At 47.8% G+C, this 18,928-nt stretch overlaps 1 protein-coding gene across 1 annotated transcript in view; it reads left to right on the plus strand.

Moving 5' to 3' along the window:
- Window positions 1-18,928, plus strand: part of PCCA (propionyl-CoA carboxylase subunit alpha) — a 2,516,110-nt gene that overhangs the window by 490,060 nt on the left and 2,007,122 nt on the right. The window contains exons 5-6 of the mRNA XM_085622263.1: window positions 15,124-15,237; window positions 16,110-16,163. Of these exons, the coding sequence (XP_085478389.1) occupies window positions 15,124-15,237; window positions 16,110-16,163 (168 nt within the window). The remainder of the gene's footprint in view (window positions 1-15,123; window positions 15,238-16,109; window positions 16,164-18,928) is intronic.

The raw sequence follows: 18,928 nt of genomic DNA on the forward strand, positions 1-18,928 counted from the left end.
CTACAAAACGGAGGTTGTTGCGTCGTGCCCTATTATCGGCATCATCCACCTTCCATAGGAGTTGCTTATGAGAGGCTTTGAGCTCCACTAGCCGCTCCTAGTCCCAGTTTCTTGCCCCGTGCTGCACCGCCGTACCTTCTTCGTCCCGGGATGACCCCGCGGAGACCCGGGTCTCCCAGGCCCGCTAGTCGCCTTCCACACACTCCTGCCGCGGCGGTGCCGGACCTCAGCCCGTTACGTGCAGCACTTAGGTATCACCGCAGGGGGCAGGGGGCAGGCAGCGCACCCCCAGCAGTTAGATGGAGAATCACCGAGGGCCCCACCGATCGTCTCCTCCGCTGAATCCCGCAATGGGGGGGGAGGGGGCCGCCGTCCCCCTCCGCACCTCGCTCCCGGCGGCTCTCTCCACGAAGCACAAGGGCCCGGTCGCGCCTGCACCCCTTGGATCCCGCGGCCTCCAGCGGGGACAGCCCGGCGTCTTCAGCGCAGCCACGCTAGTCAGGGCCAGCTTGATCTCACCGTGCCCGGGCGCTCACACCTGCCTCTCTCTCCCTCACACGCTGTCGGGTCCCGCCGGGGCCGCACCAGTCCGGATTTGCACTACAGAGCGCCGTCTTTCGGTTCCCCCGGAAGTCGGACCCACCAGGCTCGCCGCCGCGTCACTCTCAGAGACGGGGAGCCGGCGCCGTCTTGGGTCGCGCGCCCAGGCTCCGTCTCCGCCTCTGTCCTCCACAGAAACGGGTCTATTGCGACCCCGCTGGGCATTCAAACCCTGCCTGGGGGATGCAGCAGCCGCTGGAGAGCTGCCAGGTATCGTCGTCTGGACTCTGGGTCGCCGTTCAGTAAGTCGGATCACTGCCGGTAGCCGGAGCGATAGAACTCGCGTCCTACTCGGCCATGTTGCTAGCCACGCCCCCCCCATCGTGCACAATATCACTCTCCGGACCACCCCCTCCCAAACACCGGCCACCAGTCGAATAATTTAGGGAAAGGTGGAGGGGACTCACAAGCCACTCAATAGCAGGACCGATAGAGATTGTCCATCATGGCTTTCCTGTAGGAGCTGTTTTTTCCAGTTGTCAAAAGGGTCAAGACAATGAATTGTGTTCTGTAGGTCTGCCGCCATTTAGTAGAGTTCCAGATGCAGAACATCAAGACTCCGCCGACACCATGTCCCCTGCAGTGTGGCTAACTTGACACGTCTGTTTATTTCCCCAGAGGAGATCCACTATAAGGCTATCCAAGGTGTGAAAGTAGTGTCTATGGATATCATACAGGGTGCTCTGAAGTGCAAATAGGCACTGCAGTAAGATGATCATTTTTACAATGGTTATCTTGCTTATGAGGGACAGAGGTAGATCCTTCCAGAATTGGATCGAGGCCCGAAGTTTTGACAAAGTTTTCTGACAAAGTTTTGCCCTCTCTGCTACTGTATATGAAGTAGGAATAGGCTTGCTGTTATACTACAGTCAAGAAAACAGTCCCCGTTGGATAACTCAATCACATAGCTCTCATCCTTATACACCCAAATATTTCCTATCATCAAAACATAAATAGAGTTGATCCTATAGGTCCTCCCGACAGAACACTCAAAATTGGTCAATTATACCTTGCACAGTTTATTATCCATCATTTAAAAACATGCAAGGAAGTTGTATCCAGTCAAAAAGAACCACAACGGTCTGACATAGATCACTTGTTACACAAGAAGATAACTTCTTATCTTAAAAATACGTTTGGTATAACAAATGTCCTAATGGATCTAGAGTGGACTTTATACAGGCATCAACACGTTTCAGTGGGTACTATTATTAGACCGCCACCTTCTACAGGAAAAAAAACGATTTCTCCCAAATTCAAATCGTTATCTGTACTACATTGCAGGACAAAAACAAAGGAAAAAACATAAAAAAGCGTTTTTTGCAATGTAGTACGGATAACGATTTGAATTTGGTAAATATCGTCTTTTTCCTGAAGAAGGTGGTGGTCTAATAATAGTACCCACCAAAACGCGTTGATGCGTGTATAAAGTCCACACTACTTCCTTTGGGACTGTTATGGTGCTTTTTGACTGGAAACAACTTCCTTGCATGTTCTCCAATACTGTATTGTTTTGTCTTCATGTGAAGCAATAATATTCTCTTTTTGTATGGTGCAAGAGTATTGGTTTTTAATGTGCTTTTTTAATATAGGAATGAATTCCTTTTTTAGATAATTATGTACTATAATGTGTTTTTAAATGATGAATAATAAACTGTACAGGGTATAATTGACCCTTATGAGTGTTCTGTCGGGAGGACCTATAGTATCAACTCTATTTATGTTTTGGTGATAGAAAATATTTGGGTGTATGGGGATGAGAGCTATGTGATTGAATTACCCAAAGGGGATTGCTTTCTTGACTGTAGTCTATTTAGTGCCCTACTCCTTTGGTGGTAAAAGGGCCCCTCTCTTTCTTTTGAGATTGCTGTCGTTTAATACGGTTTTGTTTGTTACTGTTATACTATACTTTCTAATTTCTTCCTATGTCCAAAACATCATACTACAATAGTAAATTGCTGACCTAATGCAACTGTTCACTGAACAAATCATTTGCTGACATATTACACTAAATTGTCTATTGTGACACAATTTGTATAGCTCAGTTGCAATGATGTATTTATTATCTGTATGCTGCAACGAGCAACAAGAATAAGAAAAACGTAAAAAAAGATTTGTTTACATTTCTTTTTAAAAGCACAGTTTTGCGTGGACCCGCTCCCACTCATTAATGTTTTCAGTGCGTTGACTGCTGTTCGAAGTTTGATCTCTTAGATGTGGTTTTACTTCCTGTTGAAGATTGCTGAAAGTGGATAGTTCTATCATTATGTCCAGCTTGTTTTAACAACACCCCTCAACATAGTTTGCCTTTTGATTATTTACAATTGGATGAAGTGAATGGAAGGAGCTGTTAGTTCAAATTAACCTTTGTCATTTCCTCCCACACACTTCCCCACTTCTGAAGGACTTTTACATTTTATGTATGTATATGTGTAGCATCCACCCCAGCTCTGGAGCATGCCAATGACTACGCCACACACGGAGATCAGCAATACATATCTTTATTCTTTGGCATGCAACCATTAACTGAACGCACGGTGTCATAGGCTTTATTAGCCACACCCAGGTACACCCAAATACCTCCCAACTGATTACGTAACTTTGTAAGGAGTCCGCCTAGGACCACAAAGGTCCTACTGCACATGATCCCATGTCACTGCATCTCTCCCTTTTTGTTAAATAAAAAACACAGATAACATGCATACAATAGAGTTCCTCAGTGAGTCGTCGAGGTGCTCACACCAATCTTCCAGAACGAGTTGTATGGGGTGAAGGAGTTGCACTGTCATCTGGCGTCGTAGATGTAGACTCAGGTGCTTGACTGGGCATTGAGGTGGACATGTTTCACCTGTAAGGTCTGAAGCTGATGAACATCGAAGCAACCCAATAACTAATATAAGATGATGACCATTGTTTAAAGGTCCAAAGAAATCAACTGCAATTTCCTCCTACGCTTGTTTAGGAAGGTCAGATATATATAACGGATGCTGTCTTGTTTTGGAGGGCAAGCATTTACACAGGTGACACCCTTTTAGTTCCTTCTCGACTCCTTAGTCAAAGCGAGGGAATCACACTCAGTCTTTGAGGGCTTTCTTGGTGGCTACAATGCCACGATGTCCTTCGTGTGCCAGTTCAATAGCTTGTTGTCTCAAGCTCTCAGGCATGTCAATTCTTGAACCTTATTATGATACTTTCGTGAGTGACAAAGTTCATCCTGCACATTTTTTAATTTTTGATAGGTCGAGTCTGTTTTCTCCATGATTGTGTTGCAATTATATCCTTGATTGTGAGCAAGTCTCTGTATTGGTAGCAGCAAGGATCTGCTCAATGGATAGAGCTGTAGGGGTGTTGGGCTTTACTGTGAAGTTGCTCCTGATACATTTAAGATTTTGCCACAGTGATTGCCCCCTTATGAGAGCTGACAAAGAAGAATGTTCCCTTCCAATGGTCCTCTGAATGTGATCAAAGTTTCAAGAAAATCAAGCACACAATTGAAAATGCAGATGAAATGGTTTACTTTGATCCAAAGTTACATACTGATGTTGTAGATGCAAGCCCAGTGGGGTTGGGTGCGATCCTTGCTCAACACAACTGACATCCAAATGCTCAAAGACGCATTGTGGCCTATGCCAGTCGAAGTCTATCTCAGACTAAACGTGCCTATTCTCAGCCTGAAAAAGAGAGCCTGGCTGTAAAGTGGGCTTGTGTATATTTTCATGTGTTTCTGTACGGAAAACATTTCACCCCTGTCACTTTACCACCAGGCATTGCTCGCCATATTCAGAGATCCAAAAGCCAAGATGTGGAGGTTGAGATTGCAAGAGTATAATTACACAATTGTGCATAAGCCGGGAAAAGATCAAAATCCTGCAGTTTACTTCTCATGAGTGCTGTTACAGCATCACAGTGCAGCGTCTAAAGTGGCTGAAGCATACATTAATAGCTGCCAATGCCAAAGAAGGATTGCAGCATGGTTATATCTTGCGCAGGACAGTTGGATGACAATGCTTGTACTTTTTCATGGTAAGGAGTCATTTCCCCTTTAGAGACTATATGCCCTAAAAATTCTATTTCGGTTTTGTGAAGCTCACACTTTTCTGCATTTAACGAGAGACCTACACCGGCAAGCAAACAACACACTTGTGTAAGAGCTTTGTCATTTTCTTTTCATGTGGCCTCAAACACCAATATATCATCACTGTAGTTAAAAGCATGTGTGACCGGTGGAATTATTCGGTGAATGACATTCTGAAAGATTTCTGCGGCCAACACCACACCAAGAAGGAGTCTTTTGTATCTGACCAAGACCACATGAGTTGAAAAAGTAGTAATGCGCCTACAGTTCACTTCCAGCTGGAGTTGATGGCATCCTTTGTTCAACTTAAGATGGGAGAAGACTTTGGCGCCATTCAGCTGTGTAACCATATCCGCTATGTGTGGATCTGGATGTCTTCCACTCTTGATTGGTTTGTTGGCTTTGCGCGTATCAAAACAAATGTGCACTGCTCGTCCACTGTCCTTTTTTGGCACTACCACTATGGGCGAAACCCATGGCATCGGACCAGTAGTGTGCTGAATGGTGTCATGCTTCAGTAATGTTTCCAGTTCTTTCTCAAACCGCCTCCTGTAAATGAAAAGTAAGCCGATGGTGTCGCTGAGCAGCAGGACGAATATCCTTGTTAATGTGAATTTGCTCCTTCATTGTCATAAGTTTCCCTGGTCCATAAAATAACGACAGGAATTGACTTACTATTTCAGAATGTGCCTTAGGGTTGTAGTTAATGGATATCAATCCCATTTCATCAGCAGGGCTGAAACTAAGTAGACACTGACTCAGCAAAGTACCTTGGGGAACATGAATGGGTGATTGTACTGTTGTTTTCTTATGCCTCATGGTTGCTACAAATTACCCTTGACTTTGTAATGGCATAGAAGCATCCCACATGTAAACCTTTGTTTTCGATGGCTTCAGACGTGGTACCGGAGACAGCTGGTTGTATATTTCTTCAGGCATGATATTGATTGATGCACCACTCTCTATAATGAAAGTTGTAGGGCAGCCATTTACCTTTAGTGTGATCTTGAGGTATCGGCCAACATGGTGATCTCTCTTTGATGTACGTTATTCTTTGAAAGCAGCCAATACTACATGTGCATGTTTTTCTGTGGAAGGTATCGCCATTTCACACCCATCTTCTTCATTGTCGCTCAAAGACGATGGTGAAAAGCCTTTGGAAAATGACTTTGATGACGATCAAATTTGTTTAGTCTCTACTTGCCTCAATTGATGTTGCCGTTTAATCTTGTAGGTGTGGCTAGAATGCTTCTGGAACCTTTTGGCGCCCATTTTATCTTTTCGTCATAACATACTTAGTTTCTGTTTTACTTTGCAGACTGTTGTGAAATGATTCTTTCTCACACAGCCTTTGCATATCTGTCAAATGGCGGGACATTTACCTTCATCTAAAAATAGAAATCTACATCGGAAACACAAATTCTTTTTCTTAGGAGACATCATCTTCTGGGCCTCCACTTTGTGTTTCTGCTTACTTTTCCTGATCAATGCTGATTAATTTTGGATTGTTCCAGCTTCCAAATCAGCAGCATATTGATCTGCACATTCCTCAGCTCTCTCAGCTAGAAATACTTTTTTCTAGACTGAGCGTCTTTCTTAGCATGCTTTGTCTGAATGAATCTGAGAGGCATCCATCGATGATTCAGATGCATGGTTTCTTGTCATTGAATTCATTGAATTTGCAATGCTAGATGAGCATATCCAGTCTTTCAACAAATGCATCCATCGTTTCACCAGCTCGCTGTGTTGCCTGGCTGAAAATGTATCTTACATATTCGACATTTGGCATTGGATTTAACTTGTCCTCCGTATTTTCCTTGATTTTACGGTACGATATTTCGTCAACTTGTGATTTTTTTTTAGCATTTCTTTCACACCATCACCTACAAGGTTCTTTATGCATTTGATGATCTTTTTGTCATCTACTTCTTCTAGGGCTTCTATGAATTCATCAAACGTTTTGTTGATGCATGCAGTCCATCTGGTGCCAGTGTTCTGCTTTTTGGCAGTATCGAATGGCGGTGGTAGTTTCAGGAACACTGCAGCGTCATAACTTGTGTTGGAACTTACTGACATTGAAAGTATATGCTGTCCCTTCGACGATTGCTGCTCTCCCGAACCTGTAACTTCTGTAAGCATCAGCTGTGTACTTATATCAGGATTGTCACACCCAGGCTAATTCCGTACGGTGCCATATTCTTTCTTGGCGGCAAGTAGCAGTTTTTTCTCTTGCACATGTTTGTCACCACTCTTTGTGCATCGCACCTTGTCATCTCTGCCTCTAGCGCCTTCTTGCACCTGGCTATCGCTGCCTTTAGCATTTCTTCATACCAGGTCGTAGCTGCCTTTAGCGCTTCTGTTTTGTATTGATGATGGCTCTGTGTTACTCTGTGGCGCTGTATCTCTTCTTTCGACCTTACCAGCAGGCTTCTTGCTGGCTTTGTAACTGTGCTTCTCTGTAGGACCTTCACCTTCTTCGAGGCCCTTGTACGAGCTAAAGTGGCGCTTTGACTCCACATATGCCATCTGTAGCTTGCTTCTTGGGGTGCATATGGCACGCACAAACAGTTTGCTGGACCTCAGCAAACTCTCATGGAGCGCAGTCTTGTTTCTTAGGGCACATTTCCCACCTTCGTCACCAGTTGTAGCATCTACCCCAACTCTGGAGCACGAAAATGACTACGCCACACACGGAGCTCAGTAATGCATGTCTTTGTTCTTCGGCATGCAACCGTTAACTGAATGCACCGCATCATAGACTTTATTGACCGCACCCAGACACACCCAAATACCTCCCAACTGATTATTTAACTTTGCAAGGAGTCCGCCTAGGACCACAAGGGCCCCACTGCATATGATCTCACGACACTACATATGTATGTGTATGGTATTTCTATAGTGCAAACCTAGCCAAAAGGCTAAGAAACCAATAACGTGTGTGTAAATATTTTTTGTGCTTTAATAATGTAACCCTCAACAGCTCTGTAAGGGATCATTAATCTCGTTCCGCAGCATTGGGTTTATCCCTGATTGTGAAAGTAAGGATGTAGCCCACTTATGAACGAAGGTACAGAAGACATTGGCGTCGACCTTGGCTTGTTCAAATAATTCTCTACATTTTCTGGTTCACATATGGTGATATATTTTTTGGGGGGACAACATATTTTATTTGTCAATTGTATAAACATCGCAGGGCTCTGTACACCAGAGACAACTGCCGAATCAAACCATACAGTGGCACAGGAGCAACTGACTTTTGGAAGTGGCAACAAGATAAATAATGAGAATAAACAAAATAATACGACCAAACCCCCCCCCCCCAACTCCCCCCTCCCTCCTCCTCTCCCCTTAAGTCACACCAAGTCCGCATAGTCCTAACCACAGCCTTTATATACAGCAATAGGGTCTTAGCACGATAACACACGCCCCCCCGATTTTCCCCCCTACCCTGCACCGCCACATCTCTGTGTACATCAGAAATCATCCCCATTAATGAGCTTCTACAGCCACTGGCGGCTCCAGCCACAGCAATCCGCCCACCTTTTCCATATTCTATAATGTTTACGCGGACATCCCCTGGAGTTCCAGCTCCATGCAAAAGCTTAAGCCGTTCTTCCAAGCAGCCACCGATGGGGCCCGCGGCGCTTTCCACGCCCTGGCAATATCTCGCTTTGCCAATGTGAAGCCTAGTTGCATCAGGTGTCTTTTGTAGATGTTACCCCCTATGCCTTCCATAACAAGGAGCAGAGCTAGCCACGGCGTCCACGGGAGCTCCCACCCCAGGACCTCAGATAGGCAGGAGAACACCCCCCTCCAAAGTGATCCAGGGAGAGGCACTGCCAGATAGTATGCATGAATGTACCTTCCTCCCGACCACATCTAAGACACTCCGGGGAGGCAACCAATCCCGCTCGGTACAGTCGAGCCCGGATAAAATAGACCCTGTGCAGGTATTTAAATTGGATGAGGCGAAGGCGCATCACTATAGCCGCCCCCCGTGGAGCCGCCAGGGCCTCCCTCCAGTCTTCCTCATCCAGTGAGCCCACATCCTTCTCCCAGTCCCCGCGCAACTTCTGGAGTGTGGTAGAGCAATGTGTGACTAGGGATTGATAGATCCGGGAAATCTTTTTGGTCTCTAGATCCCCCATAAAGACCTTCGCCTCCAGTGGACTGAATTCAGGGAGAGATTCCAATCCCTCCAGACTAGGGGACAGCGCATGGCGAAACTGGAGGTACCTATAGAATTGTGACTGGGGCATACGAAATTCCCTCTGTAGGTCCCGGTAAGACTTGAGTGTCGTGCCCCTCAAAACATCTCCCAGAGTCGAAATACCAATATCGTCCCATCCCCGGAACCCCTGTAGGGCCGCCAGTTCTGGCAGGGGGGGGTCTCCCTAGTCAGGGTATTCCCCCAACCCATGCGGCGCAACGCCTGCTTCCATACTAAGAATACCACCCGTGTGGCCGACGGCATTCCACTCCGCAGCGGCGCCGAATACAAAATGGTATGTAGTGTATTGAACCCCATGAGTCGTCGTTCTAGCGCATATGCTGGGTCTCTCATGTCCCCGTATCACCATTTATTGAGGACAAGTAGGTGTGAAGCCTGGTAATACGAGATGATGTCTGAGGACGCAAGTCCTCCACAATAAGTGGATAGAAAGCATGTTCTGCAAAGCCACACACACAGTGCCCCCCTCCCACAGAAACTGTTCAAGCACAGAGTTCACCAATCGGAACCATCTAGATGGGATCGGGTATGGGTGATTCTGTAACTGGTAGAGTAGCCGAGGAAGCGCCACCATCTTGAAAATTGCTGATCTGCCGTACAATGTCAGGGGCATACGCGCCCCGGACTTAAGGTCTGCACGGACTCGCTCCCATACCGGGGCCAGGTTCCGCTCCCGGGAGATGGCTGGCACGTCTGTGAGGAACACCCCTAAGTATTTCAGACTCCCCAACTGCGAGCCGGATCACATTCGCCCAGTCGCCCACCCTCGGTCGATTTCCTAGAACCCACAGTGTAGATTTGCGGGGATTCATATATAATCCTGAAGTCTCCAAAGATCTGCATGATCCGCAGGAGGCGCAGCCCCATCCTGTCCAACTCTGTGAGAAAGAACAGGACATCGTCCACATAGAGCGCAATCCTGTCGGACAGACCCGGAACCCACTCGAATCCCCGAACCTGTGCATCAATGCGCACCCATGCCGCCAACGGCTCCATGGCTAGGGCGAATAAGTATGGAGATAGGGGGCATCCTTGCCGAGTACCCCTCTGGATCGAGAATGTAGAGGAGACCGCACCAGCCACCCGTACCGTCACCGTCAGGTATGTATAGAGTAGCATGAGGTAGGAAAGGAAACGTGGGCCAAGGTTAAGTCTGCGCAGTAATGCAAATAGATATATCCAACAGAGGGAATCAAATGCCCTGTCCATGTCAGCTAATAGGAGTGTCGCTGATTCCCCCGTCTGCGGAGCAGCCGCCACTGCGATATTTGCCTGCCTGATATTGTGCCTGGTCGCCCTCTGGGGCATGAATCCCGCCTGAACGGGATGTATAAGTGTCGAGATGTGAGGCAAGAGGCGATTGGCCAACACCTTGGCCAGGATTTTAGCCTTCATGTTCAGAAGAGAGATGGGGTGATATGAGGCCTGCTGTTCCGGGGGCCGGCCGGGCTTAAGGAACACCACTACCTCAGCATGCCGCCAATCCGGGGGAAGCAGGCCCTGTTCCCGAGCCTCCTCGACCACCGCCCGATAATGGGGGGCCAACTGCGTATTGTAGCGCCTGAAGAACTCACTCTGGAACCCATTGGGTCCAGGAGCCTTCCCGGAATTGAGCTCACCCAAGGCCGTTCCCAGCTCCTCGTCAGTCAGGGGCAGCTACAATTGGTCACGACCTCGTCCGACACCGCTTGGGGCGGTGGATCAGCTAGGAATTTATCGACGGTGTACTCTGGCAAACACTCCCGGGGGGCATATAGATCTGCTTAGTATGCGGCGAAGCTCTCTGCTATAGCAGCGGGGTCAGTAATCGGTGCTCCAGCTTCGTCCCGAATACCCGGAAGGGCCTGGGAATGGAAGGTGCCCTGACAAAGCCGATGAAGCATCTTGCCGGACTTGTCCCCCCATTGATATACCCTGCTACGTGTCGCCAACCAAACTTGACGGGCCTCATCCATCATGAGGGCGGCACAGGACTGTTGGGCCAGAAGTAGTTGTCTCACATGCTGTCCAGCTCCCTCCTCCCGAGCCCGGCACTCAAGGGCCTCTATTTCGGCCTCCGCTCAAATCAATTCCTCCGTACGCGTCCTACGAGCCGCCGCACACCAGGATATGTCCACGCCTCGCAGGGTAGACTTCCCAGAGAGTTTCCCATAGAGTTGCAGTGCTAGGCATCGACCCCTCGTTTAAGGTTAGGCATTGGTCAATGGCCTCTCTCATAGGCGTATCCTATTCTTCATTCTGTAGATGCCACACCGAGAGGCGCCATCGGAAGGGTTGTCGCCCCTACCCATATAAAGCTCAAGAGACACTGGGGAGTGATCCGAGAGGCCTCGGGGTAGGATCTCAGCCAACGCCACCCTACTAACCATCACTCGAGGAATAAAGAGGTAATCGATCCTGGAGAAGGACTTGCGGACGGCCGAGAGGTACGTGTACTCCCGCCTGTCACCATGGACACGCCTCCACACATCCACCCAGTCCAGGCCTGTCACCAGCCAGTATAATTTCGTGGGATGACCACTCCCTGAGCCACCCCCAGCCCCACTCCTGTCCCTGGCTAACTCCATAACATCGTTTCAGTCCCCGCCCACCACGGAGAGCTAAGGGGTCCTCCCCAATCTTGCCCGGATGAACAGATACCGTCCCTGTGTGTCGGTCCATTGTTGAGCGTGTACATATGGGACCCTGTAGTGAACCAGAATCGCCACTCCCCTGGAGCCCCTCATGAATCCCGCATGAAAAACTTGCTGAAATCCATACCTCTGCAGAGCGCCTTCGTCCCCAATAGATGTGTCTACTGCAACAGAAGGATGTCGGCCCTAGCCCTCTTCGCCTGATATAGTATAGCCCCACGTTTAATTTTGTCTAAGGCCCGCGTACATTCCAGCTTATAATGCGAAGGACACCTGGGGTCTCCTGATCTCTATATAGAGTGCTAGCCATAAGGAAAGGAAGTGTTGTGCAGTACCGTGGGAAGACTGTGGCGACACGTGTGTACAGAATAGCAGACCCCAAGCGGAACTGCGACTCAGAACCTCAAACAACACCCCCTTCAACAAACCCCCCCCCACCCCATACCTCAAAAACACTGAAGTATCTGCCGCAGCAGGGCTAGTTCTCGATCACCAACGGGGGACAAGAACCGCCCCAACAAATGGATCCCCAACTTACAGCCCATAGTCCTCTGGCATGACCCTGACCAGCCGAGACTGGCAGAGCTCCAGCCCACATTCAGATTCCCCCGACCAGTATGTGCCAGAGTACATGTTGAGCCAGACGGAACTCCATAGCACTATATCCACCTCGGATATCAGGGTTTCAACACCTGGCGCCCAGGAGTGGGGCCCCACCCTAGAGTAGGCCCCGCAAGACAAGGAACGCCTCCGGGATCGCGACCGTCTGGTGTCCCTCCGCCGCTGTCTGGGGGAACCCCTCCGGGCCACCTCACTGGAGGAAGAGTCCGATTCCCTCCCGGGCGGTGTGTGCGCTCGCACTGTTTCACCTGTCCATCGGAAGACTTCCTCTGGAGTGTCGAAGAAATGGGTGCGGTATCGGTATACCACCTGCAGACAAGCGGGAAACAGGAGGGCGTATGGGAGCTTGAGTTCTCTTAGACGGGCCTTCGCGGCCATGAACGATTGACACTGTTGCACCTGCCGCGTGTAATCAGGAAAGATTAAGATGCGCACATTGTAGTAGAGCAGTGGTTCCTTAGCCGGGGCCTGTTTCAGTATAGCATCTCGGTCATGATAGTTCAATAGTTTTGCTATCACTGGCGAGCCCCTGGCGGTGGTTTCTGCATGAGGGCTATGTGGGCCTGCTCCACGACAAAGCACCATGACATAGCCTCGGAGGGAAGCCAACTTTCCAGCCACCGCGTGAGGAAGCGATCCATGTTACCCTCTTCGCAACCCTCCGGAAATCCCACAAATCTTAGGTTATTGCGTCGGGCGCGCCCTTCTGCATCCTCGACACGGAGCGCCAGACCCTTCTGAGCCGTCTCCATATTCACCATTTTCTGCTTTAGGATTGCTACCTCATCTTCCACTCCAGAGATGCGGGTCTCCGTTTCAGTGATCCGGGACACTGCATTGCGCAAGTCCTGCCGCAGCAGCGTGACGTCCGACCCCACTGCTCCAATTTTGGCATCCAGCATGTCCCTAGATTGGGTGATGGCCGCCATGAGGGCCGCGTTGTCTGAAACAGGCTCCGGTTGGCCCCCGGTCGCGCCCGCCGCTGCAGCCCGGACCGGTAAATTTGTCAATGGGCCCATGCTTGGCTGAGCCCCTTCCACTCTTATCCCTCGTCATAGCTGCCTCTAGGGTCCCAGGCAGACCCGGGGAGAGCCGGGCCAAGCGCACATGCAGGGATCTCCGTTCAGGCAGGCCCACACAGGTCAATCAAAGTCCCCGATAGGAGTCTAGGATAGCTGCAGCTGCACCAGGGCTGGTGAATCGGCCCCCGGGCCTGAAGCCACCCCGTTCCCCACGCAGCATGCACGTGGTCCGATTAACCGCCGATGGTAGTATGCTTGCTAGATGATAGGGGGGGGGGGGGTGGGGAGCCCAGGCAAGACCTAGTCTGAACGTCTCAAAAGATTTGCCACAATCACCAACCTCCAGGGCTTTAGGGTCCGGTTGGCCACTAGTGCTGGCGACCCCAAGGCGGGACAACAGAGCACCCAGTCACCCCCCCCTGCGGCCCGACTGCGCCGCCGATCCCCAACTGCCAAGTTACACCTCCGATCCCCTGTTACTGCCCTGTTTATGGGGGGGAGCAGTCACGGTGAGTCGTCTCTTCACCTCCACCAATATTCTCCACTGTGGGCCACTGCGCTCAATACGCCTCCGCTCTCTTCGCTTGTGCGGCCTGACCTGACCGCCGTGTCACTCTCTCAGGCCCCGCTCAGGCCGTCGTGCAGCACCGAGATAGGGTAGGCAACCCCAGAGGCCGCCACCGCCGACCCACAGCGTCTCTAGGGCCTCCTGGATAATTCTCCACACACACAGGCGGGGATCAAGGTCGTGCAGGCTGCCACCCCAAGCGCTCGATAAAAGAGGGAGGGCCCAAAACCAAATCACACAGTTAGTCTGCCCCCCCCCCCGCGGCTCGACAGTGCCGCCGATCCCACACTGCGGTTCCAAGCAAGGGGGGGGTGACGGATCCCTCATATGCTGCCCCAATAACGGTGATGCTGGTTTCGTCTCACGGAGGCGCCCACCGCTGAGACGCGCTCCGCACGTTGGGGGTCTAGGCCACCACCACTACGCCGGCCGCGCTGCACCCCTCCTCAACCGTGCGGCCCGATACGGCTGCCTTCTGATCTCCTGCCGTCTCGCCACCGGTGTCTCTGCAGGGTATCTGGGCTGCCGACAATCTTCCCGCCGACGCTGCCGTCCCCCGCAGTCCTCAGGCCCCGCAAGCAGTTGACTCCGCCTGCGGGTGGGACCCAGCGAGACACCCGGCACCTCCGGAGGGAATCACGCAACACCCCGGCTCCTCCACAGCAATCAGGCCGCGTCGCACACTCCACGCGATCACTCCGGCAGGAACCTGCTTGGGCACTGCCGAAGCACATCGGGCATCAGCTATGGTAAGTCCGCGCTGTGGAGACTCCTCCAGAATCGTTTGTGGGTCAGAGGAACCAGGATGAATGTAGGATTAAAAGCAGGCAGGACGGAGCTCGCTTAGCACACGTCCGCCATGATGGCCTGCTAAGCCACGCCCCCCACATATGGTGATATTGAACTCTTTAGTCGCAGGCTTTAATTTGTGTGTAAGGCTGGCCTGATGCTGTGCAAGGACACTCGCTGAATCCCTGTGCCCGATTCACGCTAATTAGCCCCTACTTCATGGCCATGAGTGCTTGATATGAAGTATTTCCATACAGGGCTTCCCTGGTTACAAATAACAAGGTAATCTCATATCACGGATGTCTATGATAAGCATCGCAGCCAACCTGGTACTTTTTTTTAGTTTCAGTAGAATATGCTGGTGAATATCTAAGACAATATGAAGGCGTATAGCTTGCGATTTTGTGCTTGGAGTATTGCATTTGTCAGTGTCATCATGACCTCTGCGTTCTGAAAACGTGCAAAATTGAACATGCTAATTTTCTCTGAAACAATCAGATTGCCTATTTCCTACCCATAGATCACAGTAATCATAATTATTTTTTGCTGAGAGCATCTGTTAATTCTGTTTTTTGTCTCTTCAGGTTCACGTGAAAATGGCAGATGAAGCCGTCTGCGTTGGCCCGGCTCCCACCAGCAAAAGCTACCTCAACATGGACGCCATAATGGAGGCCATTAGGAAGACTGGAGCCCAAGCTGTGAGTCTGAATTAGTCTCTGCTACAGCTGCACCTCATTTAGGAGACTGAAAAGGCCGCAGTTTTTATTTATAAAGAAATAAAACGAATAAAACAATGCACGACTAAGCTTCGCCGGCTAGTTTGTGCCATACCCGTTAAATATCTCTGGAATCTCTACTAGAAATCAAGATCTACGTCACATCTGGCGTCGCTGGCTGTTGATCCTGCCGGTAGCTGCAGGATTCAGGTTTCGCGCTAGGGATCGGCTAAAATTCACTTCCAAATTTTCTAGCGATGGAAAAAAATCCCAATTAGTTTTGAGCGTTAACCCTTTGGATGCCAGCATGGTTTAATGTAATGGTTTTGCAGAGAATGCCGAAAAGTGTTTTCAGAATTCATTGACTACGATTTATTTTTTGCAATTAAGCACACTTAATTAGACTTGCTAGAAGTTAAATGGTGCATCCAGTAATTATTTTTTGTTTTGTTAGGAAAATGCACATTAGCTTTGTAAATAGGAGCTCCTTGCATGGGTCAAGGCTTTAAAAGTGTAAATACTTAAGAAGAAATTCCGCATTATTTTGCCTGTATTGATGAATCTGTACTATTAATACACATTTTAGAACCCTGTATGTCTAAAAGCCGTTTACAAATTCTGTTCTACAACAGATGTTAGTAAACGCCTGCTGTTAGCCAGACAAACCACAATTAGTGTGATCAGTTCTTTGACTTTAATGCGGCGTGCGTGTAAATCCAGGAACGTCGTGAAGCTAATTCCCAAGCACGGTGTAAATATGTTTACAGTGTTTCGTAATAGGACAAAACTTACACATATTAGCGGCTATTAATTAAGAAAGATTAATATAGGATAATACTCTGCTTTTGTTTTAGGTCCACCCGGGATATGGGTTTCTGTCCGAAAACAAGGAATTTGCTAAACGCTTGGTAAGTTTTTGCTGTTGGTTCGCTGCAGCCATCAGTTAAGGTTTCGAAAATTCCATTATGGCGAGGTTTTGTAGGATTAATACTGTGTTGGGCTGAGACCTGTAATCATTAAGTCTCATTTATTATATTGCTCTTAAAAACGGTGAGCGGTGATTGCCAGCTGTATGTTAAACTCCACAACTGCCAAACGAAGTTTCGAGAAAGTAGCAAACCTGTGGTTTGTAGTAGTAAATTAGAATATACGTATAGTGTAAAAAATGCGTTGTCTTCTTAAAATTTTTTAAGGATATCTATTTTACACAATGCTCTTGATTTAGATTAATACAAATTACTAGATTACATTGAATATCAAATTTCAACTGTCAGATTTTTAATTGACATATTCTCAGCAGCTTTCTTTTGGGTTTCAAGAGCAACCAAAGGTTAAAGTGATGTTATAGCTAGGTGAAGATGTCAGTTACTATATAACATTTAAACAAAAAAACACTGAAATTCATCATTTAAAGTTAACTGAAATAAGTAGAATTTGCGCCATGAATTAACTGTAACTCGCCCCTCCGCCATGCACAGTGATCTAATAAATTATGTAATTTCAGATGTCATCTGTCATGTTATCAGTTCTGTCATTGAACATGTAATGAGTGAATTCATATGTGAGGGTGTAAGCAGTTCATGGCAGTGGGCGAGTTATAGTTGCTTAAGTTAACTAGAACTGTTGAATTTCAGTGTTTTGATTAATTTAAAATGTTATGTTGTAACTGACATTTTCACCTTACTATAACATCACTTAACCTTTGGGTTTTTTCAGTGAATATCTATTTTTTTTCCTAATAGAACATTTTCTTTTTTACCATACCCAATTATAACGTGACTGGTAACCTTTGTTTTTTCTCCAGTGAATGTAATTTTTTTTTTTAACATAAAATGATTTTTTTAACATAACTCATTGTACCTACCCTGCGGCGCTTATGGCCTTTAGCCATGCACAGCAATTGGGCAAAGGGTCTGATACCAATCCCACATGGGGAAATGGCCATTGGCCGTCCGCGGTGTAGGGTGTTACGATGTGCCTGGCCTCTGGCAGGATCTGTACCCAGCCCCGGTAGAAGGCCATCCCGCAGTGGACATAGCCTTTTGTTTGAGCACCCAAGCCCTCCACTTTTTTTTCACTGTGCCCCAGATCTGCGGTTCAGCCGCAGAATCACATGGGGTTTCCGTACTGAGCGGCTCTGCAGGTCTATGGCACTGCAAAATAAAATATATTTTTTATTTGCACCTCACGGGGAACCCTCTGAGAGCACCCCCCTATACCCAGTTCAAGTAACCTCTACATGCCTTTGTAAACATTTTTTATTTTAGTGCCACTGGGACCGAGTCCTCACATGGCGAACACAACGTTTTCTTCAAGTTGTGGCTAGCCAATCAGATTGCGTGGTTTGAGGTCACCGCACTTGGGATCTGTGCGTGGATCCGGGATGGTAATGCGGTGTGAAATATACATACATTTCAAACCTTACTTACTCAAAAAAAATACTGAACAGATGTACACCAAATCACAGAAAGCACTCTTTCTGTATAAAGATCTAGCTTTCTCCCAATTTTGGTGTAATGCCGTTCAGCCATTTTTTCTGGATGGCTGTTTAATTTTCCTATTAAAAAAATCATGGGGAAAACGGGTTTTGGGACTCCAATCATTTTTTTCCCTGAGCCTCTGCTTGACAGATCACACCAAAAACATCCAGGAACGAGCTGAGTTGGATAAGACTGTTCCCCCAAAAAGGTTTCATGAAGATTATAGCTTAGTAAATGTGTTCCAGTGTCCGGATTTCATGCATATGACTCTAATAGTACAAAATTATTTCTTGTATGCTACAATATTGTATCTTGTGTGCCCCTCCTTCCCTTCTAGCTGTAGCTCAAGATTGAAGATGCTAAGCACTGAAATCTTTACAAATGCACATAGTTAATGTACATTGGATTTTGCGGGGTTTCCACTCTACCTTTAATTATAGTTTTAATGGCCACAATCATGAGAAATCTTAAAAGCAAACAAAATGTGATCTTATCAGAAGTGCAGATACGTTGTAATTTCCGTTGCCATATTTAGTGTTATTGCAATGATCCTGAGTGATTTTTCATTGTAAAATTGTGTAACACTTGCCCGAAGCAAAATATTCCATAGGTTCATCTTCCACGCCAATAGAGATACTCAAGTTTTTGCCTTGTGGTCATGTGGCTAAAGATTTGGCTGAAGTATTTTTGGTTTATTTATGCAGACAAGTTTCCGTACCAGACCTACATTTTCCTTTAAAATGACTAGGAAGCAGCGTAAGACCTCTCCTTTGACATCATCCATATCTAGTACTTCCTTCCAAAGCTCAATCACTTTTTTGGCCAGACAAGCAGATGTGAAGGAGGTTTCTGTTACCACTACAGTTCCTGTATCATAAAGCTGTTTAGTTGGGGTACATTTAGTGAACCTAGCCAGATTGTATTATCAGCAATTGAGTATTTCATAGCCTACTTGTATATTTTGTTTGTAAAGGTAACATTATGTAATTCAGATCCCAGTATCCAGACATACGGATAGAGCTGTGTGAGAAAAATACTATTTTTGCACGGTCAGCCCCATTTTTTGCTGAATCTATTGATCGCAGCTAGTCTCTGCACACTGGGACCCTGCTGTCCAGTGCTCGATTTTTGTGCCCTGACCCATAAACATGTAGACATTGGCTATTCCCTGTTTTAGCATATTTAACTCTCCT

Source organism: Triturus cristatus, chromosome 8 (genome assembly GCF_964204655.1).
Source record: "Triturus cristatus chromosome 8, aTriCri1.1, whole genome shotgun sequence".
NCBI classification, from domain to species: domain Eukaryota; kingdom Metazoa; phylum Chordata; class Amphibia; order Caudata; family Salamandridae; genus Triturus; species Triturus cristatus.